This window comes from Vespula vulgaris, chromosome 4, assembly GCF_905475345.1.
Source record: "Vespula vulgaris chromosome 4, iyVesVulg1.1, whole genome shotgun sequence".
In the NCBI taxonomy this organism is placed as follows: domain Eukaryota; kingdom Metazoa; phylum Arthropoda; class Insecta; order Hymenoptera; family Vespidae; genus Vespula; species Vespula vulgaris.
Window position 1 is genome coordinate 1202787 of NC_066589.1, and position 26264 is coordinate 1229050.

Consider the following 26264-nt stretch of genomic DNA (forward strand, 5'->3'; position numbering starts at 1 on the left):
TGAAGGAAAGTGTGTAACGAAAATAAAGCTCAGCGAGAAGGACACGAATATTCGAGCAAGGGGTATGTTTTCTCGTTCATCGCTCACACGTAATATTCCTCTTGCTTCTTTTCTCATACCACAACGATACGAGGACTCTGTTCACTAGCGAACGACCTTATTCTAAACTCCATACGCGTCCTTTCCTTCGGACAATTTACCGACTGAAAATCGTCTCTCTTTTCCCCCCCTACCCTTACCTCATTCCACCACAAACCCTCCCCCAAAAACCTTTCTTCGATTTTCTTTCCTTGAATTATAATTTTATTTTCGTCGATACACTTCTATTCCTCTTTTTCTTTTTTTTTTTATTTATAACAAAATTATCCCAACGTCGGGATGTACAAACGATTTTTTAATTATCATCGTTATTATTTTTTAATCGAAGTATCTCTTTGTTTTTTAAGAAAATGAAAAGAACACGTGAGATTTATCGCTTTCATAATTTATCTCTTAATATTCTCATTACAAAAAAAAGAACAAAAAAGATACAAGCAGTAATAATTAAGATCGAAAGAAGAAGGAAAAGGAATTAAAAAAAGAAAAGAAAAAGGGAAAAAGAAGATAGAAAAAAGTAGAAAGACGATGTCTTCCTTGAGTTAATCACGTCTACTTTGACATTTTAGATTATTAGCGAGAGGGTTAACAGGTACGGGGAACATTAACTATGCTTTTAACAATAAGCCACGGGAGTCTGGAGATCATTGTGGTAACGTGCCATCAAGGAAGGCTTCTTCTTGCACTTATGCGGCCTGCCAACCCAGACGAGACAACTTTTAGAAAGTAATTGCGCCTGAGCGTGCTCGACTTTGAGCCTCGAAGAGCCAGCCGATAATGGAGTCTTGTCTTTCCGTTTCTTCTTTCCGTTTCTTCTTTCCATCCTTTCTCTTTTCGTCGCGTTTGATGCAAGAAAAGAAAGAAAGAAAAAAGAAAAGCAAAAAAGAAAAGAGCGAAAAAGAAAAAGACGTTGAATCCGTCGTCAACGAACTAACGATGGATATCTTTATCTCGTTGTTCGAATTTTGTAGGTTTTAAATACATATAATAATATCCATGTACTTATTTATCAATCTCGATATCCGAGTTTCGAGTCTGCCAAGTCCGCAGATTAGTCTTTGATCGATGTCTCGAAGCAGAGATTAAACTTTGACCCAGTCTCGTCCGGTCTTCCTCAAACTTACGAGCAAAGTTGAGTCTTGGTATCTCTTCGGAAGGATTACGAACTTTAAATCGTTAACAAACTTGACAGGTGGAGACACAGCTATCTTTAGAATATTATTTTATCGATTGATAATTATAATTATAATAGTAATTATTGTTATCATCGTAAATTAATTATTTATCTGGTATCAGATAATACAATGATACGATTTATTAATGAACGATATATTGCTGCTCAAAGTGTTTTATTTATCTCAATTTTTACAATCGTGCGATAAACGAAAAAATAACACGCGTATAGGGACGAATACGTAACAATTTTTGTCACTAATAGAGAATTCTTTATTTTGAATTTTTCTTATTTCATTCATAGATTTTTTAGCAGCTACTCGTAGATTTGCTTAGATATATACGCATATTATAAAATATAACAGGGTATAATATATTTTAGGAATTATCAATGAATGAATTGCAACATAAAAAAAAATATTTTATTTGTATCAATTTTCATACTTATCTAATTTAACAAATATACATAAAAGATAGAAGATATATCAAAGCTTCTATTTATTCAATCAATATTTTTATTAATTAATAGCAAATATTTTATAAATTAAATGATCGATATATAAGAATATTTTGATCAATATTTATAATAAATACAGATCATTATATATATATATATATATATATATATATATATATATATAATTACCTATATATTAGGATGATTTTCAAAAGAGAATTTTAATCAAAAATCCTTCGTTCTCTTCTGTTTATTCTCATTAATAAATTTTTCACTAGATATTCGCACGTGCTCGTCGTAGAATATTTCATCGAAATGGTTAGCGCATTGGGGATGACGGACGCGCACTTAGCCGGACGTAATGTAGGTACATTATACGTTGAACGGAGGCAGTAACTGTCCCCGTATGTTAACCATTCCCCTCTACTCTAGTGTGTACTTGGATCGTCCTCCTTAGGGACATCGTCCTATCCAACTATGACGTCGGCTTTTCCGCGTTTATCCACAATACATATATAAGAACTGTTTCGAGTGAGCTGGCTAAACGATTCTTCGTGTCCGCACATATTTTGCCGATTAATCGTTTGCGAACATTCTCAAACTGAGAAACTTATCAAAGCATTTATGCGTTTTCGCACCTCACCAAGCAAAGTTTTCCATTTCTTTTCACTCATCATCTCTCTCACTCTTTCTCTCTTTTTCTTTTTTAGGTTTCTCCACTCGGTTGCTTTCTCTTTCCGTCTCTCTCTCTCTCTCTCTCTCTCTCTCTTTTCTTATTTCTTTTTTTTTCTCTCAAAGAAGACGAGGATGATGAAGGCTTTTAACGATCGTTCTCCACTTTCAACCAGCACGTACACCAGACGAGTTCCTTCTCGTTCTCGAGAAGAGAACGCATTTTCTTCGAGAGTTCTCCCAGAAGAATTCTCTCTTCTCACTTTCTCTCTTTCTTTTTTCTCTTTCCTTGCTTGCTTTCTTTCATTCTTTCTTTATTTATTTATTTCTGTCTTTCTGTCTTTCTTTCTTTCTTTCTTTCTTTCTTTCTTTCTTTCTTTCTTCCTTTCTTTCTTTCTTTCCTCTTCTCCGTTTTCCTTTTCCATTACTAATTTCGTCTGAGAAGCGAAAGTGATTCCGTTCTATTTAGTGTTTCGTCTGAACGTTATTTTCTTCCTTTTGTTTTAATCTTTCTTTCTCTCTCTTTCTCTTTCTATTATCTCTTGTTTGTTCGGTATGAACGGATCGATAAAAATCCGTTTCCTGGATCATATTTATCAGCAAGGAAAATTTCTTCGATACTTTTTATGTCGTCTATTAAAATTTCACAAATAATTTATCGTCGCACTTCGTGTTTACGACTACGTCAAGTTAAGTCCGAGATTTTCTTTTGATTGTTTAATAACGACGAAATTTATTATTCTTTCCAAGAAAATTTTTAAAGTCGAATTGCAAGTACCAGGTGTTCTCTCTTCGACAAATGTCCTGTTAACAGCCTCTCTCTCTCTTTCTCTCTCTATCTATCTTTTTCTTTCCTTCTAATTACGACTGACCCTTCAAACATCTTGAAGTTCGCCATCTGTTCGACATACGTCTTAGAAAAATATTCGCGTACTCTTCTCTCACTACTTATACACATATCCATCTCTTTCTCTCTCGCGAAAGGAAGCAAAAATTAAATAAACCATCCGTAGAATGAAGAAGATGAAAAAACAAAAAAAGAAAAAGAATGAAAGAAAGAACAAGAAAAAAATGGATTTCGTCAGGAATCACTCGTCCAAATCTTTACGAAAGACATATTACAATCTCTACTGACGTCTTTTACTGCTTTAAAAATTCACGTTACTTCCGTTTTCTCTTTCAAAAATATTTATTATTACATCATTTTTATGCTCTTTTGACGATCCGAACAAAAAAATCTTCCCCTAGTTCGATACATTTTTAGTAATTTATTTATCTTCCTCTTTTTTTTTATTTTTATTTTTTCCTTTTTATTTTTTATCCTTTTTAACCATTAATTGCCAGCATTCGTAATAGATATGTACAGACAATCGATATCGAAAAAAAATATCGTTGATACCTTTGTCGAATCATCCGAATAAAAATGGTGGCTCAATCTCTCTCTCTCTCTTTCTCTTCCTTTTTTCTTTCCGTACGACTTGACATTTAACATTTATTGATGAATTTAATAAATTAATACGTTCGATTTAATACGGTATGATTTATTTAAAAAAAAAAATTAAGAAGAAAATAAGATAGATGCTAAAAAAAAAAGAGATTCTCGCGACGAGAATTTTATTAAAGGATCACACATATACACACGCACATCCTATGAACGTTCGACCGATAAAACGATACTTTCTCCTTCGCTTTTAGACTTTTTCAATTTGAAGCAATTAGCTACTAATTGATTTTAACTGTAAATCTGTGAATGGTGAAGCTTTTTTTTCCTTTTTTTGTTCTACAAGGACGGAAGGTTTTAGGGTAAAGGGAGAGATTGCGGTTTTGAGCGAGAGTCAAGCAGAGTTTGCGGACGGAAGCAGTTGTTACCGATAAATTTCGTAGGAAGCCGAGCCCTTCTTCTTCTCTTTCTCTCTCTCTCTCTCTCTCTCTCTCTCTCTCTCTCTCTCTCTCTCTCTCTCTCTCTCTCTCTCTCTCTCATTTGTTCGTCGCGTTAATGAGACCGAATCGTAAGCTTGCAACCATCTGTCACACTCCTCCCGCACAATTTCCTTTGTGTTTTTTCAAACTTCTTCTCCTTTCTTAGCCTTTCGTAATGATTAATGTTTTTGAACGTCGCAAGTTTACGATGAAAAAAAAAGAAGAAGAAAAAACAAAAAAGAAGAAGAAAGAGAAAATCATAACTTTTGAACTTTTCCTTTGTTGGCAATCGAATCCTTCAACACTAATTTTAACGTTACTCTGAGGATTTTTTTTACATGAGAAAGAAAAGAAAAAAGATTAAAAAAAAGGATGGAATTAGCTATATGGAATATAATTTTATTGATTATTTTTATTATTGATTATTTAAATCGTAAACCATTGAGTAAAGCATAGTATAAGAGATAATATCGTTTAAAAAAATTCTATTTAAAGAATCATATTTCCTTTTCCTGTTCGATTTGACTCTCGGACGAATTGATTTTCTTGACGATCTTGACTGAAAAGAAAATTCAATACAGTAGAAGTCTTGTTTGTTAATTATTTCTTTCTTTTTCCTCTTTGTTTTTCTCTCTTTTTTTTTTTTTGTTTTCTTGTTTAAGAATGTGGTATTATATTTACCGCATCTTAAATAGGCGATACAAATTTCGCCAGGATCACAGTCTTCGTCATTCCTACAGAATACTTTTGCCTTGCTATCCCAAACTTCCCGTTTCCGTTTGTCCGGGATATGAAAGGATATTACCTCGGGTTCTCCAGACTGTATTTGTCACGAAAGAAAATTATTTTTTATCCGTTAGAAATTCGTCTCGGCTTTTCCAGATTGTATTTGTCGCGAAAGAAAATCTTTTTCTATTCGTCGTTAAAAATTCGTCGATACTAACGTACAATTTCTTTCTCTCTCTTTTTTTTTTGTTTTCCGAAATAAATAAATTCTCCGATCGATATGTCGAAATTAATAATACAATAACGGATAATACGATATAAATGGATAATGTTAAAGGATATTTACTCACAGAGTCGTTGTTTTCGTCTTCCAAATGAATAACGTGTATCTCCGGTTCTTCCTGCGACTGAACGATCAAGAGGAATTAAAATTGTATCTTGATTCACGAATAATTTCCGAACTACGTGTTTTCCTGGCAATACCAATTGGTATCTTCGTACCTTCTCCTCGATGATGCATCTGGTAGCCATAACGATGTAAATTAACATTAAAAAGATGAAAACTTCGGTAGGTCTCATTTTTGTTCTTTTTGTTTTCTTTTCTTTCCTTTTTCTTTCTTTCTCGATCGTCTCTCGAAGAAAAGAAGCAAATGAAAAAGAAGTAAAACGGTTGGTCTAAGTTGAAGTGAATGTGTTTCGCGCCGTTACTTATATACGTCGCTTGAGACCAATAAAATTCGATAACGAATTGAACGATCGAAATTGCATGATAACAGTTCTTTAAAAATTCTTCCTTTTCTTTTCTTTTTTTTTCTTTTTTACTTTATCTTTTTCAAGGAAATTGTTTTCAACAGCGATAGCGTATACTGATAGTTTTTTTAATTTCTTTTTTTTTTTTTTCTTTATCTTCTTGCGTTGGTTGGAAGACGCGTTTAATTACATACCACGATCTCATTTGAGATGTTTGTTCCTTTTTATAGTGGTTTCTGGAGAAGATAAAAAGATTCTCTCTCTCTCTCTCTCTTTTTCTCTTTCTTCTTCTCTCTCTCTCTCTCTCTCTCTCTCTCTCTCTCTCTCTTTTCTTATCTTCTATGCTATACCAGATATTGCAAATTGGTAGACGTAAAACCGTCCGTTCGTTCGTTTCGGATTTTCACTTACCAGTTTGGACTCAAGTTTATCTAAATTGAAAAACGTAGTGACTTCTCGTAAAATCTATCGAGTTTTCTCGGATATCTTCTTCTCAGATTCTTCTTTTCTTAACTTCGCATTTTCTTCAAGATCGAACGTTCTTTCGAGTTCACACTTTTTAAAATTGTCTCTCGTAGTGAATACTATTTCCTTTCTTTTTTCTCTGCTCTGTTGTATAGGGGTAGATACATAAACAAAATTTTTCATTACTTTTTCGTTCTCCATCGAAGAAAATATTTATGGAAGATTAATCGAAAAAAAATAAGATCTGTTATTACTATCGATGATTAAAAAAGGGCAATGATTTCGTAAGTAAACAAACAATCCAAAAGACATCGAACAACTCGTCGCGATACTATTTCCTTTTTTTTTTTCCTCTATGGTGGATAAATACTTACGTGAAAAAGAAAAATTGTCCTTTACTTTTTCGATCTCGATCGAAGAAAATATTTATCGAAGATTAATCTAAAAAGGAAATATAACCTGTTGTTATTAGAAAACAGTACGAGGATTTTGTCGATAAAGAAGCAATACGAAACATCGAAAAACTCGTTGCAATACTACTTCTTTTTTTTTCTTCTATGATGGATAGATACGTACGTGGAAAATAATTTCCCTTTACTTCATCGATCTCGACCGAAGGAAAAATATTTATCGAAGATCGATCTAAAAATAGAAATATAACGTATTGTTATTATAATAATAAAAAAGTACGAAAGGATTTTAGTAGATAAACAAAACAATTGAAAACACGTCGAACAACTCGAAGAGACGACAAGCATAGTTAAAGTTCCCTTGTAGTCTGTTAGGTTTATTAGAAGACAACATCCTTATAATTGTCTGCGCGAATACTAGGAATACATGTACGATCGCTTGTTTGCATGCTCGTACTAAAGTTGTCGAAGCTGTTCTCGCAGATGGCTCGGAAATCCTTCGGCGGATAGTGTCGACGTGACCGGAGGTCCTTTGTTCGCTTGATTATCGAACACCATGGAAAGTACTCATTAGGTTAGCAAATAGAGCTTGAATACTCGAGAACGTTAGAACGCAAGACCCTGAAGGTAACGATAAGTGTTCGCTCGTTAGCTGTACGATATATCCTTTGAGCTATGCATAACTTCTCCGATTCTCTGACAGCCTTACTTTGTTGGTTATAATTGCAACTAATTCGTTCGAAAATGTTTGTGTTTCTTGTTCGATTAGAATTACGTATATATATGTTTGAGCTCGTTGTTTTCTCCATTCTCAATCACGATTACTTCGTAAACGATTATTTCACTCGATTGTACGATATTTTTCTTTCCATTTTATTTTATTTTATATGTATATTCTACGTGTTATTATATTTTAAACAAAAATGAAACGTGGAATTCGGTTTCAATCTTTCTTTGCGTTTCATGTTTTAATAATTAAACAATTAATCGATCGATTCGAACACACACACACACACAATATACTTATATATTTTTGTAGAAAATAGAGATCGCGATAAAGGTACACTAGGGTCCCCATGTATCCTGAGGCTATTTATTCCTTGTTTAAAGATCAGGGTAGCTTATCGGATGACTTATTGTGCGTTCGATCTTACGACCCTTGTGTTCGATCTAAAATTGTTGAGAAAGTCGACTCGTGGTGGTTCAAGTTACATGCGCTGGTACTTGACAAAGATGGAATAGAAGCGATGTAGAGGAGAGAGAAAGAGAGAGATAGTTTCGGTGTATCACGCGGTTGACTTGTTTAATCCGTCTAATCTAGAAAGAATTTAACTGGTGAAGTGGTGCACGAAAAGGGTCAAACGATGCTTAACACAATACGTCGTCGACGTCTTCTTCTTCTTCTTCTTCTTCTTCGTCGTCCTCGCGCTAAATCGCGCGCTAAACTTTCGTCTTTGGTACGTGCGAAAATAAAACAAACATAGAGCCTCAAAGAATTCGTTAAGATCGTTCGTCACTCGCGTATATTTAGATACACGAGATACTATATATATACATATATGTATATATGTATATATGTATATGTTCCTTTCGATCTTTCTCTTATTTCTTCGTTCTAACGTGAACGCGAATAAATTTTTCACGAATAAAAATTCACGTACCTGTTATCTTATATATCAACGTAATTTTATTCATCCTTTCATTTTTCATTCATCGAAATGTTGTAATCGAAAAGAAAGAAAGAAAGAAAGAAAGAGCAAAAGAAAAGGAGAAAATCACGTCGCAGTAATCTTTTTTTAAAGATGCGTGTAGTACGTAATATATACGTTTTAGTAGGGTACGAAGGGTCGTGGGAAAGTGCCATAATCGTGTCGATTATCTCCCCATTCGTAAAGATAAAGACCAGCATTTCAGGAGATATACCTACTTACTCGTGGAAGGACCAAATCGATTGGCAAAAAGACCGTAGATGTAATCTTATCGTTAGATTTAATGCGGGATCGAGGAGTTATTAAAAGGTCAATGACCTCTTCTATTTAACATCAGGATCAAATATTAAAGCAACGATGATAGAACTTAGAAAATATCGTTCGGATTATCTTCAAAACCAATTCCATTTTACATAGTAGATAAATATCACCTAAGTACACACCTACACACACACACACATATATATTAAAGAGAATAAAGAATCCTTTTCACGAAATGATTCTCCTACCTATCTATTTCTCTCTTCTCTTTCTTTCTCCTTTTTCTTTTTTCCAGAAAATGCAACATCTTTCTATTTTTATTTATATCCTCGTTAATGACGGACAGTACTTGACGTCACCCTTTGTTTGGGAATACTTTGAGATAAGATATCTCAGTGAGTAGTAGTCGACAGGCATTGTCACTTTTTGAAAACAAACATATTCCCCTTCTCTTTGAGACCTTTCGAGACCCTCTATCTATCTTTCTCTTTCTCTCTCTCTCTCTCTCTCTCTCTTCTTCTTCTTCTCTCTTTCTCTCTTTTACCAAATATAGACTAATTTCGACAAGCATCCATCCCTACCTTCGAGAAGACCCAAGGGAGCAATAAGGGAGAGAAGACCGACGGAAAACGTTTGCCGGTGCTTTGCCATTGAATTCTATCCATTTATCCCAGACCGCAGTGCGGTGCCGCAAAACTTGGAATTTTCCCACATGGCGCACGTGGCCGGCCGTGTCAGAAGCTATCTTCTCTCTCTTTCTTACTTACATCATCCATCTCTCTCTTTCTGTTTCTGTTTCTATCCCTCTCTTTTTCCCTTCTCCCTTTCGACGCGATCGGTGTCACGCTAGCACGCGCAGAGAGGGTGCTTAAATAACCGTAAATTTTCGGCATCTTCTACTATTCTCTCTCTCTCTCTCTCTCTCTCTCTCTCTCTCTCTCTCTCTCTCTGTTTCTCCAGTTTACCCTTATACAATCGGTCGTAGCAGTGCAAAATTAGCTTCATGATTCGTCGCACCTCTTGTTTCGAATTTCTCGCAGAGATTTCTCTTGTCTTACATTGTTTCTTTACGTTCCTATTTATTATTCGATAATCGTTATTCAGAGAATTTTGATACGATTTTGTTCCTTATCTTTCTTTCTTTTTTTTTTCTTTTATTCTTTCACGCAAAAAGATTGCGATCATTTATTTTTTATTTTTTGTTTGTTTGTTTGTTTATATTTAAGATGGAAAGAATTGAAGACAAGTGTGTGAAAATGAAATGAACGTTGATATTTTTCCAATGCAATGTAGTATTTTTTTGTTTTGTTTAATTAGCTATAGAAAAATGTGCGATAATTTAAGTGATAAGTTTCAGGGGTAAGTCGTATGAATTCTTTTTCTTTTCTTTTTTTTTTTTTGTTTCTTTTCTTTTTATACGAACACGATCGATTAAGTTTTAAATCGTCACAAATTTCTTACGTCTCTTCATTGATGTACGTTGTTTATACTTAGGCATAGCCAATCAAAGATTCAAATTTGTCAGACTTATAAAAAGGTAAAACGAAAAGGTAAAGAAGGAAAAGAAAAAAGTAGATAAAAAGCAAGAAAAAAAAAGAACGAAACGATTTATTTATTTTATCGATCTCTGCAATTTCTAAACGTCTCGTCTCTAAAAGCAAGATCGTACGAATGATTTACAATCGTTCGTATCATCTATCCGAAATCTCACGAATGGATCTGAACGAAAGTCAATGAACGATCACCGTCACGATCGTGGGCCTCGATGTTCTCTTGGCACGAGCTTCACTCGTAATATTCTGTACAGTATGAATCCTTATAGAGAGAGAAAGAAAGAGAGAGAGAAAAAGGGTACACCGATATAGTAGAAGGGTATACAGACAGATAGACAGACAGACAGACGAATAGACAAACAGATAGAGATAGAGATAGAGATAGAGAGAGAGAAAGAAAGAGAGAGATTGTAACTAAAGCGAATTTTTTTAACAGAGTAGAGAGAACGTTGGTGGTTGTTAGTCATCGTAGAAGATCGATTTTTTCGAATAGCCCGTAAGCACCGAAACATTTACCGTGTTCCGTCGAGTCTTTTGAATAACACCGGTGTACCTACTCGTGGATTCTCATAGATCACTGTATACACGTACGTACGTACAAGTACTATGGTAATAGTGTATAGTGGGGTAAACTCGAAGGTACCATAAATATACGCGCGTATAACATGCTTGTAGAGAAGCGTGAGAGAAAGAGAGTAAGAGAAAGAGAAATAGAGAGAAAGAGAGAGAGAGAGAGAGAGAGAGAGAGATAGAGTTCGTGACTTAATCTGCAGGGGTATCTAGGCCGTGTTCGGTTGGTCGCGTTACGCTATTCGTGAATTTATGACTCGATTCGTGCTCTCCTTCTTCCTCTCTCTCTCTCTCTCTCTCTCTCTCTCTCTCTCTTTCTCTTTCTCTAACACATGTATAGATATGTACATATATATATGTGTGTGTATATATATATATATATATATATATATATATATATATATATATATAAACCCTTGCTTTGGTGGTTTCTATCTTTCTCCCTTTATCCTTCTCTTCTCTTTCGATATTAGCTACCTGTACCCTATAACGTTCGGTTACGTAACTCCATGGTAGATAGTATATCAAAACGATTTCCATTTGCGTAATTGCACGTTCCTTCTTCGAACCGAGCAGGTACGTTTCGAGTACTCACTCGCTCGCAGATCATTTTTCCCAAGCAGCACTTTATATTCTGCTTAAGTAAACAGAATTTATCGTTTGCTTGTATCGCCTGTATTTTATATATCGTACTACTTTACGGTTACTTGTTATTTAAGATACGTTTGTGTAAATATTACATTCTCGCGAGTTAACCTCCGTTGTAAAATCGTTTCGTAAAATTTATATATATGCTAGTTCAAGAGAAAGAACGAGGAGAGAGAAAGAGAGAGAGAGAAAGTAACTTTATCTCTCTTTAATCGTACTAGATGATGTGATAAACGATAGACGAGAACTTGAGAACTTGGAATCTCGATCATTATATGAGATTAAATAACGCTTTTCCAAAAGATTCGAGTCAATTCGATAGTAGATAAGAAACTTTATGTAAATAGGTATAAATTTTGTATTTTACGTTAATGTACAATCTTTTTACTTCAAAATTTAAATATATGTATATATTATTGTTTATTTAATTTATATATCTAAACATGAAAATAGTGGATATCGTTTAGACGAGGTTGAAGATATTTTCGGATCGATTTCCTGAAAAATAAGAAATAATCGATGTGAGAATTCGATGAAAGGAAAGCTTTTCGGAGATTTTCTCGCTTAGAAACGCTTCGGCGAAGATTTTTCTTCGAAACCGTAAGACGGGGATTTTCGTCGCGTTAAGGTAGGCAAGCCTGAAAGCTGTGAGACTACTATACATATATGTATATACATACATACATACATATATACATACATACATACATACATACATACATACATACATACACACATATATATACACATTATATATATATGATGGTATAAAGAGGGTACGGCTTAAGGATACCATTTCCATCCTCTTCTTGTATAGTTAGAAAGAGACTACGATGATAGTATAGGTAACATGTATATAGAGTCATCGTGGTCGTTCTCGTTCTTGTTCTCGTTCTCGTTTTCGTTCTCGTTCTCATTCTCGTTCTCTACTAGTATACGCAAAGGAAATCCTGGGAGCCATGGTGGTAACGTCACATCGTCGAGATTCCCCAAGTGGAGTATCGTGTTCGGATGTCTTTTCGCGGGTAGAGAATTTCCCGTCTTCGGAATTTTCGCGGCAACCTCTTCTCGTACGGAAGGTTTCCGCACGTGTGCTCGCTCGCGAAACGCTAGCCGTAGAAACGTAGAATATCCAGCGCAAAACTCCAAACTTCTAAGATCATCTCACTATTTCTCATTCTTTCTCTTTCTTTCTCTTGTTTCTTCATAGTCTTTTCAAAGGATTTTCTAAGTTTTTCTTTTATTTCCTTTTCCTTTTTCTTTTTTCCTTTGTTTCGTTTCTTTAAAGCGAGAAGCATTCGATTTTTCATGTACGTTTTAGGATCTACGGACACTTCGTTTGGATTTAAAGATTGAAATAAAAGTTTCCACGTGCTTGTTCGTGTACGTGTTTGTCTTTTTATCGTATTACAAGATTAGAAGAAAATAAACAAATACAAATAAAGCATTCAACATCGTGAATAATTGTATCGTAAATATTTCCAAAGATAGGATATAAAAGAGAACGTGAAAAAAATATCAAGACGATTTCAATTCAATTCAGTTCCTGTTCGATTCAATTCAGTTCAGTTCAGTTCAATTCAATACAATACAGTACAATAGAATTCGGTACAGTTGAGTTTGTTAAAAGCCTAGTCAAACAGAAATAGAAAAAGACACGTGTTATGCTTACGCTTTACTTTTGGCGATAGAGTAACGATGACGTAAATACGTTTCACGAAGGTAAAGAGGAAAAGAGATAGGTAACAAAAGGAGACAGGATGGCGCTGAGTAAAACGTCTTAAAGGTCATCGATTCGAAAGGACGAACCTGTCGAATAACTCGGTGGTAGTAAGACTTATCGTTACGTCGTAGAAACGATTCCAACGTAGACGAGGGTTTTCCTCGCTTGTCTCAAGTAGGGCAGTTTGTCGAAACCCTCGGCGACAACTATCTTCTGGAGAGAGAAACTGGCTTTCTTGATAAGTGGCTTTAGCGAAGCGTAGTTTCTTCCTCTCTTCTTCTTTCCTTCCTTCTCTCTCTTTCTCTTTCTTTCTTTCTTCATATCTCATCTCTTTGCTTCTGTTCGTGTAAAGAGATGACCTCGCGATGTTCCATCCCATCATCGAGTTAGCTTCTTTTCGAGTCGGTTTTTATTGAGTCAGATGTACGTGGCTTTGTACCTTTCATCACTCTCTCTTCCACTTTTGGTACCTTATTCTTTCTTTCTTTCTTGCTTTCTTGCTTTCTTTCTTGCTTTTTTCGTTTTTTTTCTTTTTCTTTTTTTTCTCTTTCTTTTCACTTTTTTTCCTCTCCTTCCCTACGGATGATCCTAAACTACAAAGCCAGGAGATGTTGGCCACTAGGATCTTTTTATAGGAGACAGCGAAAAGGTAAGTACGTTCGGTTCAAGTCAAAGAGTTTATTTTATCCCAAACTCGTAATAAGATCGTAAGACGAATGGGATGAAGGTTTTATATATATATATATATATATATATATATATATATATATATATATATAGAAGAAACGATCGGAGTAACATCAATAATCGTATATATTTAAGTATACTATATATATACTTATGTGTAACAATAAATAAAAAAGTAAGGTAAATTAGAACGATATCCACTATTCTATAAAAGAATTTACGAGACTTAAAAGGTTCTTCCCTTCTCGTTAATTGGGTCATGCATTAATTCCCCTTCGAGGTTTACGAAGGTCAAGATTTATGTTCGCCAGTAGAAACGAACTTAACTGATCGTTGATAGCAATGCCGTAACGAAAAGAAGAGCACAAAGAGTTCGTGGTGTATCGTCGAGAATGGAGGGTGGAGGGAGGACATAGGATTACTAGGGACTTAACAACGAACGTTCGGATTCGATATCCCTTGTGTGTGTGTGTTTTTTTTCTCTTTCCCCCTTTTTTCTTCTTGGAACTACGCCGATTATCGAGAGAGATTGATCTTTCTCTTTTTATCTAAACAGCTCTTTACTACTTAGTTTCTTTCTTATGTTATTTTAATTTTTCTTCTTAATTTTCTACAATCTTTCATTCACAAAGTGATCATCACGAAGTGAATGAACGTTTAGTCTCATCAGTATAAGAGAATGAATCGATATATTTCAATGCGAAAGTAAATATATTCCATGATACATTATTTTCTAAGTGTTCTACGAGATACTTTTTATTTTTGATTAAATCGTTTCGTTCATATCCAAGAAGATTTTTCATATATATCAATATTCGTCGGTCGTGCCGACTCGTCTACTAAATGTTTCAATTTTCCTATTGAAATAATCGATCGATTTGTAACGTAAATATTAAACGATAGCTTCCTTTGCTAATTATGATCGTAATATACGTGAAATGTAAACGGTTTATTGTATGTAAAACGAATAATGATATCTGCAGCTAACGCAGCGAGTGGAAGAAGGATGTGAAAGAGGAGGAAGAGATACATGTAGAGAAAGAGAGAGAGAGATAGAGAGAGATACAGAGAAAGAGACAAATAGAGAGAAATAGAGAGGGAGAGAGAGAGAGAGAGAGAAAGTAGAGTAGGAGGATGGTGAGAACCTCGTATACAAATAGAACGCACGCGTGCACTGGGTGACACTTTGACGTTCTATTTGTTTCTGGTCGTCCAGAACGGCAGCTTGCTCCCGACGGTTAATTAATAATAAGCGCTTAATTAAGCGAATGGCCGAGCACGCTTTTGTTGATTGCATTTCGCGATAGAAATATATTTCTGTTGCACGCAAAAGCCTATTAGCAGACGAGGTGAGCAGAGGAGAAGGGGAGGATGGGTGCGTGGGTGAGTGGGTGGAGAGAACGGGGGTGGTTTTCCCGTTCGAGCTTTCGAACCTGGCCTCTACGACCAACCGTTTCCTGCACGCTTGCTCGTGTCATCATCCCTACTACCATTGCTTTATTCCACGGGACGGATTCTGGTTAATTATTCACGAAATAATATTTGCCGAATGCCGAATAACCACACTATACCATCGTCGGTCATAACTTTATAGATTATGAACGACGTTACAAAGCTTTTATTTCTTTTGTTTATTTATTCGTTTATTTTTTCTCTTTTTCTATTTCCTTTTTTCCGAAGAGAGCTTTGACCAGATTTCGAAAATCTGTCTTTATGATTTATAAAGTTTCATAAATTTCGAAGTTATCATTAATAATGGCCGATTCAGGTAATGTCGTTTGTTTTCGATGTTTTGGATTCTGTCGATCGTAAAAATATTTTATTTTGGATTACTCTCGTCGATTTGTTTTTGGAAGAGAGAATGAGATGATTATGCACGCGATTAGAATTATTTATATGATTATATGGGATATCTGGTTTGGATTTTCTACTATACGAGTGTTACACCGGGTATTTGTAAAATAAAAAGAAAATATTTTTATACTTTTTAACGTTGTTTGTTTTTAGTTTTCATTTTTTGATCGTTTGGAAGATATGTTCTTTTGAAATTTAATTTAATACTCATTATTTTATTAAATACCTGCTGTAATAAGAACAGGAGTAAAAAGAAAGCTGTTTGCGTTCAAACATATCGTAAATTTCCAAAAATTATGCAGGTCAATGTACTTACAAAGAAAATTACATATGTCACTATGCCAACATCTGTTATTAATTAAATAAATTATAATATCTACGGAATTAATAATCATAGAAACTTGTAGTATATTGATTGTAATTGATTAACAATCTTTCTTCTTTTCTTTTACCTGATTATCGCAAACAATTTATCACAAACAATTTTTTTACGAATGTAAATTTCTTTTTACAAATACTTTTACAAAATCTAATCCATAGATACGTCTTACGTATACGTTATAATAAATTTCTTATCAATGAATTATTCAATTTTAAATTACAAAATTACTCTAATCTATTTATATTTGCATATTTATGTAGATTTAATAATTTGTTAGGAAAGGAAAAGAGTAAAGATTTATTACGTTTTTCCTTTTAATAAATTATTGCATATTATTATTATTATTATTATTATTATCATTGTAATTATTATCACAAGACAAACATATTTACGTCTATTTTGAAAGGATGACCAAAGAATAATATTTGTTATAGACAGGATAATTTATGTAATTTGTATTCAAACGAGTGTGTTTATCGTATCTATAAAATGTCTACTGGCATAAACGTCATCTATATCGTCGACGAATATCTGATAATGCTCGGCATACATGTACTGTCCATCAAATGTTCTCTGCATGAACGTTCGAGATCTAACTTTCTACGGTTAAGATACGCTATCCCTTTATATAAATAGCTCGTTGATATCGCACGTCACGCGAGGAAAACTTTTCGAAGTCGCATTAGAAAAACTTTGTTGAACTGTTCGCAAGAATGCAAGAGTATGATATTAAAGATCAATCTCTTCTTTCTCTTTTTCTCTCTCTCTCTCTTTTTTCTCTCTATATAAAGATAATCGATGTAAATGTATTTTACAAACATCGTGAACAAATAATCGTTGTTAATATCATCAATCGATCATCTCTTTCTTTTTCTAAGTTAATTTAATCGATTAATAATAAAATTGAATAATATGAGAAGTAAATAGGTAGATAAGTAAGACAAATATCGAATAAATATTTTGTAGTAAATAATATCTATATCTCAGAAAAGAAAAGAATCTATAGATTGTACGTATCTGCGATATTACAGATAAAATATTTTCATTACATCAATAATTTGTCTATTCTTCTTTAGTGATCAAAAACTGGCAAGAGATTCTTAAACTTAAAAATAAAAAATGGATCGATGTTGATATAAACAAATGTTGAAAAAACAAGATAGCAAAAGAGAAGGAAGGAAAAAGAAGGAATAAAAGAAAGAGAACAAATAAAATCACGATTATTGATATTCCTACGATTTATATAACAAGTATCGTGCGACTAATTGAATTATAGGAATTAGAGAGTAGGTGATTTGGTAGGGAACGTGGAAGATTAATGAAACGAACTCCCTAACGATGAGGCTCGTTCAATCTGTCGGGATCTCTCCGGTTTCATCGTCTTCTAAATTTCATTATCGCGAGGCTCTCTCGATTTGTTTTCTGTTCGTAACGACGACGACAACGACGACGACGACGACGTCTCTCTTGAGGGCGACGATTAACCGACAAAATCGAGCAACATACATACATACATATGTACTACATATAATAGATACCTAAGTATATAATCCGATATCAACCAACATCGGGTTTACATTTATTTCCTTCTTATCTTTCTTTCTTACTCTATTCATTTCAATTCGATAAGATCTTATTTCTGAAAGACTACTCGACTGTTATTACTATTATCATTATTATTATTATTATTATTGTTATTATTGTTATTATTATTATCATCATTATCATCATCATTATCATCATCATCATCATCCAAGTAGACAGTTTTAAACGCGTCCGATCGATCTCCTCGTTTATTCATCTCCATTTGCAATCATAATAACATCTATCTAACCGGAAAAATAAACAGCAGGATATACCTAAAGCTGAAGGTTAACGATACGAAAGACTTTGTTGTTACACGTGCAGCCATTTGTGTATCTGCTCCGATATGTATCGGACGATTAAGGTCCAGTATCGAGCTTCCTTCCTGCATAGTAAAAGAGAGACACACAGAGAGAGAAAGAGAGAGAGAGAAAGAGATAGGGTGAAAGGAAGAGAGGGTTATTCGTAATCGAAGTAGAGAGTGTCGTGAGTAAGAACGTGCTCGCGAGCACTCTCGGTTGCGTGATAATTAATAAACAAACTCATAGATATGCGATAGCCAAGCCAGGAGGCCACCACGGGAGCCGTCCACAGAGATTTATGAGCGGACCGTTAGCTTATCAGCGATTAGAAACGCGAAATGCTCGCTCCCGCGAGCCACTAAGTTTGATCGTTATTTTTCTTCCATTTCTTTCTTTTTCTTTCTCCCCACTCTCTCTCTCTCTCTCGTTTGTTTTCTAAGTTTCTCTTTTTTTCTTATTTTTTTTTCTTTCGTTTTCTTTTTTTTTACATACGAAACGTTCTTCTCGAATTTCATGGAGGAACGATGATATTCCTAAAGGTTTTCGAAACGTTTCTCTCTCTCTCTGTCTCTCTGTTTCTCTCTTCTTTTTTTTCTTTCTATCTTTTTATCCTTCTCATGTGGAATGAGTAAGAGAACGTACGACAAGGACAACCACACCGATGGTGTGGCTACGGAAGCTCTAGCGGTAAAAGTCTAGTTGCCTCCGACAAAAACAAGCGTGAGTTACGAGCGAAGGGTGCGTTCGCCCATTTTCCCTCACTTCCGAGACTACGTTCCTTCTTTCTATCTCTCTCTCTCTCTTTCTCTCTCTCTCTCTCTCTCTCTGTCTTTCACCTTCACTCTTCTCTCACGAGAAAGTGGATAATTTAAGCGATACATTTGAATTTCCCGCTATTACCCATCCTCCGAATTCATGTTTTCTCTCTCTCTCTCTCTCTCTCTCTTTCTTTCTCTCTCTCTAATACTCTCCTTTTCTTTTTTCTATCTCTCTTCTAGCCAACAGGGATTTCCATTAGCTAATTACCCCAACGACGAATAACCTCTCCGGTAAATTCTTTTTTGTTTCTTTTTTTCTGTTTCCTTTTTTTCCCGTTCTTATCCTGCTTCTATCTTCGATCTTTTCGATATTTAAACATTTTTTTTTCCTCTCTTTTACTTTTCCGTTTTTTGTCCTTTCTTTTTTTTTTATTTTTTTAATTAGACACGTGCAGAGCGAACGAGGTGTGTAAGCTAGATAATAGGTATTAATAGATTCAATTTCCTTATTATACCTCGTTACGTTAGATTAAATTCTTTTAATGCATGATCCTGTTTCTTTTTTTCCTTTTTTTTTTCCTTTTTTCTTTGTTCTTTTATCTTTTATCGACATTCTTTTATGAGAGAAACAATGTACAAACAAATATTAAGTTAACATTGTGCGAAGAAATTAAGATTGCATTAAAAGTATAACAGAAACCGTAGTAAATTTATATCGTCATTCTTAGAATTTAATAAATTGTTATCAATAATATTACTACGATTATTTTTAATGGATTTAATAATCATTCTTGGAACAATCAGATTGAAAACGTTGATACAACAAACGTTATAACGACGTTTCAAAAGCATTATAATGACATTAATGAAATATAATGTTACATTTGCGATTAAGTCCGTACGAATCTCGGTTAATAGTTTACGTTTGAAATAATCTTTCAAAGTTCTTTTCGTCCTAAATTACATCTTAGAATTATCTTCATGACGAATATATGTACGTAAGCGTTCAACGATCTAAATTACATCGCATAAGCGAGCCAAGGTAAAGCACGTTTACAACAGGATCGCGAGTTCGCGTAATTTCACTCCGGATGGACGTTACGAAATTTCCATTTCTTATCTCCCTCTCTCTCTTTTTCTTTCTCTTTCTCTCATTTTCTTTCTCTCATTCAGCTTCTCTTTTTCTCTCAAGGCTACGGATCCGCGTTTTAATACCACGCTCATATTTCTTTGAGTATCGCGTGCATGCGAATCTAAGCGGCCTCGAGAATGGGACTCGCACGCACGTCGAACATTTTTATCATTCAAAAGCACACTGACCGGTGCAGGTACGGCAATTAGTACTGATTGAATAGTTACGTGCTATTCTGAACGAATATCTTGAAATAAAATTTTCTTTCTTCTTTTTATTCTTCTTTTTTCAGAGAATATGATTCACTGAAAAAACCTCACTAATTTTTCAACTCATTAATTCATTTATAACGGTAGCAATAGTAACGATAATACTTTTGTTACAATAATAAATTATAATGAAAAATAATAATATTGTTATAATAATGTCATACTTGTTATTGTAATAATAATTATAATAATATTTTTGTTTGTTATTATTATTATTATTATTATTATGATGCAATGTAATTTATTTCATCCTTGTATCAAAAGAGTGTTTTAAAGAAAGCTTAAAATTAAGGCAAATTTAAAATTTGTATTTTAAGTTTGCCTTGGTATATATTATATAATATAATTTGTAATTCATTGCAAAGCAAACACGATATTTTAAAATCATTCTGCGTAGTTGTAAATATTTCATTGCATATATATATACCTATACTTATATTTGTATAATGATATATTAATTTGTCTTTCGTCTTTTCTGTTTCAGGTAATAACTATAATTAATTATCGACGTTCGATCCTTCCGAAAAATAGAGGTAAACGATTATAAATGATTATCATTATTTAGAATATTATACTAATATTTTTCTGGTTACAATTTCATAAGTCGAGTGAAGTATGAAAAATAGAGGACACACGGTTACGTCGTCAATCGTTTGGAAAAAGGGAAATGATAAAATATGGGGGTATAAAAGGGGTGGCGTTGTACGCGTAGAAGTTAAGTAGGTAATGTAATGGCGTTCGGTTAACGCGAAAACGTTCGAAGAGCCAAGGATCGTTCTAAGAAATAAAAGGGGTGGCGTACTCACCCGCCAACGGAATTTCAGCTATTTCCTACGGATTGTCTCTTGGGGAGGACGTATTTTTCGAGAGGGGTGAATTCGTCGGTTGGTCGGTCGGTTGGTCGATATAGAAACGCTCGACGAAACCCACGATCTCCTTCTCCATTCGCCTAATCTTATTTGCAATATATTTCCTCGGCGATAGCTCTCAGTGACTTCGAGTAGTAGGAACTCTGGATTCGTTAGGCTTGAATCTTCTTTTACTTTGACAAAAAGGAAGGAAAGGAAAAAGAAAAGAAAAGAAAAGAAATGAAAAGAAATCTTCCTCGATTAAAACTGCGAGATAAATAAATTACATTTTGAAATAGAAAAAAAGGATAAATAAATCAAAAAGGCGATAATTCAATATTACGAATTAAAAACGAATAGTTTACGTATTAAAAAAGAAACAAGATTGCGTTCTAGAAAATAAACTCGATTCAAAGAAATCACTGATAATTCTCGTCGGAATGTTACTCTTGATTGTTTGAATTTGAAAAAGGAAAAAGAAGACAATTAAAAGAACGTCGAAAAAAATTTATCGAACGCAACATTCGAGTGTTTCGAAATTACTCGATATTTCTTTGGAAAGTATCAACGTAGTTCAAAGAGGAAGAAAAGAAAAGAGAAAAAAAGAAAATTATTTTCATGCGTTTCCAATAATTACGTAGTCTCGAATCGAAATTTCGTTTGACTTACTGCTCAAGTTTTCTTCGAGGACGATTAATTTATCCTTCTGATATTTCTCTTTTTCATCTTTCTTCTTCTTTAGCACGGCTGCGAGGCAAAGTTTTTGGTGACTCGTGGCCACGTTTGCCCTTTATACATACCACGTCTTTCATTTCCGTTTACGGAGGTTTAATTATCAGCAGTAAATCAAGAAGCAAGAGCGAAAAGGAACCATTGTGACGAGAAGAAGGGTGTATAGGTATTGACGATGCTGCTGAGAGGGGGTTGTTTGAGGTGGGGTGGTTAGGATGGGGGGGGAGGTTAGGTTAGGGTATATCGATAAATCTCGGTCAAGTACTTTGCACCGGAAAAGACGAACGAAATCGCAGAGATTCGAGAAAATTAACTTCTTTGCCGTCTCGAAGTTTTTCTTCGAAGGTTAGGGAGTAAAAGGGAGAAAAGGACGAAATTGATGACCTATGGTTCGATTATCTATATCTAATATAATTTAAGCATTATTTGCGATGGATTGCGATGTATATTTTGTGAGAAATTTTCTTTTTATATTTTTGTCTTATTTCATTCTATTATTCGAGAGATACGAAATTTAAACGAAAATCGATAATATCTATCGTTTGTAAATATCGTATGGAAGTGGAAATGCTTATAAATAGGCGGCTAAACTTTTAACTTTTAATATCGAGAATGAATTTAAGGAGATTCGAAAAAGTTTGATAAAAATATCAAGGACTTCCTTTAAATACTACTCTAAGGAACTCCTTCCGTAAGGAAAGTTTTGACACCTCGGACGAACGGTTTGTGAAAAGTTCGATGACTTTCACAGAGAGGAAGTAACTGCGAACGAAGGAAAAATCGTTTGACTTTCGTTGACGCTGTCTCGATTAAAAAAATTTTTAAGTCTTCTGCTCGTAAATAAACTTTCTCTTCGTCGGTATCTTATAATATTATATATAATAACAAAAATAAAATAAGATTTTCTTTTTTTCTTTTTTCTTTTTTCTTTCTTTTTCTCTTTTCGTATCTGAAAAAAAAAGAAGAGAATGGACGTGAGTAGATATAAACTAGGGAAGGGTAAGGGTCGTGGTAACTGAAACTTGTGACTTTAAATTCGTTGACACGTCCGATAAAACGTACGAAACGTCGTCGTCGTTGTTGTCGTCGTCGTCGTGTGGATCACGCTTCGTCGAGAACGTTATCGATCCTCGAAACGAAAGATTCCGTGTAAACGATAGGTGCTCCTGTTAAATTCCATGCCAAAAATCCGTCAATCCTCGTCATCGATTCTCTTCGTTACGTTCTCCTCGTTACGTCACGTTTCCTTTTCCGTATGTACTATCATCATCGATATTCCATCATTTACACATACGCGTTTAAAACGCGCGTAAAATGTTATTTCGTATGATTTCAATTTAATTTAATTTTCTTCGTAATTATGAAAATTGAATCAAGTTCAGACAACTTCGCGAACATCGAATTAATAACATATATCGCTTTACAAAATTTAATATACGTGATATGAAATTATTAAATTATGAAATTGTCAAGGGATATAACTTGTTATAAGAGTTTTGTGATCGTGATTTATCGTATAATGAAATCCGAATAAATCGTAGAATGAATCGTATTACTCGAGAATTAAAAAAGAACGAAATATAGAAATAACATTGGGAAATGAATCGAGCGATCGATATTTTGCAAAATTAATACGAAAGAATAAGATCGGATAAGATCTTAGGAAACGTTCGAATAATCGAATTGTTATCGTAAAATTAAAAATGAATCAAACCAAAGAAAGGATGTTAATAATCCGTAGAGACGTTCGTCCCGTTTTAAGATCTCCGAGGTTTATTCGATAATTTAAAAGAAGAAAGACAGAGCTAAAGAGAGAGAGAGAGAGAGAGAGAGAGAGAGAGAGTCAGAAAGAAAGAAAGAAAGAGAAAGAGAGAGAGGGAGAGGGAGAAGGACAATGATCTTAAAGATAAAGACGTTGAAATAATGACGAGGCGTATACCTCGAAGTCGAGTAAAATACACGAGGGGTTAATATCGCGAGTGTCAGAGGTTGGAGTATTTGAAGGAATCAGAGAGACAGAGAAAGAGACCCTTGGCCCTTGTTGGCAAGACGATAAGAAAGGAAAAGAGAAGTGCCAGCCAAGAAGAAGAGAAGGAAGAAAAGAAAGAAAAAAAAAAAAAAAGAAAAAAAAAGAAAGACTCCGACAGAATGATTCGTAACGAGAAGAAAGAGAAAGAGCCAAAGTCGGTACTGGTCAACGTGTACCTATCTTTTTTCTTTCTCTCTTTCTCTCTGTTGAGATTCCAAAGTGAATAAGAAGGGACGAGAGAACGGGAAGAATAGTATAGAAGAGTAGTAGAAAAGAGTATAGAACTATAACTGAACTGGAAAAAGTTCAACGTTTGTCTTGCTCGTCTTCTGTAATATCGATCGATCTTTTTTCTCTCTTTCTCTCTCTCTTTCTCTCTGTCTCTCTGTCTCTCTGTTTCTCTCTCTCTTTTTTTTTTGGACCAGGAACAACCTCGTAAAGTACCACGTTGGAATTCGATCGGACTATCGGAAAAGCCTTTCCTTCGAGTGCCCTTCGCCAGATGGACAGCAACGACAGAGTGAGCGCGATAACGAAGGCACTCGCTTTTCCCTCGAGTGACACTTGTATCGTCTCTCTTCACTCGAAACCTCACTCTCTCTCTCTCTCTCTCTCTCTCTCTCCCCTCTCTCTAATTCTATCGATTTCTCTTAGTACTCCATCTTCGAAATTCAATTCGTCGATTTAAGCGTGTTGACGATTACTTCGATAACAAGTTCGTTCGTGAGAGATATACAGGGTGTCCTATTTCAATAAATTCATGTGTGTGTATATGTATACATACATACATACACACACACATATATATATATATCGATCTATCAACAGAAATATCAACGTCGAATGAAAATTTAATACACAATAGTCTCGATCCTAATTAAAATGAAAATCCCTTTTCGCCGATCCATCGTCGGGCAAGTCTAGCTACGAAACTACTTTTGAGCCAAAAACAGACCGCGCTTCCAAAGTTTCGGATACTTTCTGCCAAGGACAAGTTTTCCTCGTCCTCGAGGAGATAAGCCTAAAGACAATAGGGTGGCAGTAGGAAATGACAGTGCGGAAGACTCGAAGATCTAACCCAGATTAAGGGTCGTGAAATCCCCCCTTTACCTGCTGGTTCCCTTACTTCCCAGGCCCCTTTTACCCCCTCTTCTTCTTTTCCCTTCGCTCTTCTACTCCATCCATCTCTATTCCTCTTTCTCTCTCCTTCTCTCTTACGTCTCTCTTCACGTCGTTTTATAAACTTGCTGAATCCCCCACTAGCGAAAGTACCTCCTTGAGTTCTCGCTCGAAACACTTGCCGAGCTACATGGATAAGGAAAGAAATAAAAAGGTTTGGTAGGGGAAGGAGAAGAAGATCCTTTTCCATTCTTCTCTCTTTCTCTCTCTCTCTCTCTTTCTCTTTCTCTTTCTCTTTCTCTCACACTGTATCAAATCCCTCTAGTGGCATCCATAGGCACGACGTCTCTCTTCGAGAGAAAGTATAGAGCAACGTTTCTCTCGTTTCCTTCTTTAAAACTATACTCGATCGTTTCTCTAATATCGCATAATTTATCGTATCGGCCCGAAGGAAAACGACCTTTCGCGAATTTATGATCGTCTGGTGGATGACGTTACTACTACTATTACTATTACTACTACAACTACTACTACTACTACTACTACTACTACTACTACTACTACTACTACTACTACTACTACTACTACTATTACTACTACTACTACTACTACTATTACTAGTACTATTACTTTCTTATATACCTATATTATATTGCAAGGTACCGGAGTACGGTCATCGTCGCCTGTTTCGTCTGGTGAACGAGCTCGAGACGAGACTCGAAATTATTACTTAAAGCCGAGACGCTCTTCAGTAGTAAAACCACCAGACGTTTTCGTTCGGCGTGTTCTCGAAACGAAGTTTAAATATTTCGCTTGCTCTATATACACACGTATATATTAATAAAATATACATACCTGTATAGATATGGAATAAAACGTAATAGTTAAATAATAAAAGATAGGTGATATATGTTGATTAGTAATAACAAAGGAACTTTTATTATCAATTTCATCTTGTTTATAGATAATAGAAAATAGAAAATAATCCTGCGTGTTATCATTTAAATATTCTATGTCGCTATCATACGTATGTGTGATAATCAAAAATTGTTTAATTTCGACAATTTTTATTAATACGTCGAAAGGAGGAGAGTATTCGTTGTTGTCACTGGAGATCCCCACTTTATTCCTAATAATTTATCGCTAACTCTGGTGAAACGATGCGTTAATCTACGAGCAGCAAAGCCAATCTTGGATCTATGCAAATACAATTACCACCTCTCACCACCCTTTTGCTATTGAGCCTCGGTTCGTAGTCCTCTCGGCTCGGAGATCGGTCGGTTCTTATCAGGTCGTTCCTCAGAGTATCCTGCAAACGAGGCAGGATCATCCCAGGGACTATGTTAATGCAATGGGGAGAGCCTTATCCCGCAGGATTAGTTGGCCTCGCGAACCATCCCTTTTTTTTCTTCTTACCTTTTCTTTCTCTCTCTCT

General features: G+C 34.8%; 2 protein-coding genes across 4 annotated transcripts in view; one reads left to right on the forward strand and one right to left on the reverse strand.

The window, feature by feature from the left end:
• LOC127063363 (uncharacterized) overlaps positions 1 to 26264 on the forward strand; it is a 295061-nt gene that overhangs the window by 85260 nt on the left and 183537 nt on the right. The window lies entirely within an intron of this gene.
• On the reverse strand, positions 4695 to 5892 carry LOC127063366 (uncharacterized). Its single transcript, XM_050993088.1, has 4 exons — positions 5546 to 5892; positions 5395 to 5451; positions 5000 to 5138; positions 4695 to 4877 (listed from the first exon to the last, which is right to left on the reverse strand). Exons 1-4 carry the CDS (start codon positions 5621 to 5623, stop codon positions 4816 to 4818), a joined length of 336 nt encoding a protein of 111 aa, XP_050849045.1. The 5' UTR covers positions 5624 to 5892; the 3' UTR covers positions 4695 to 4815.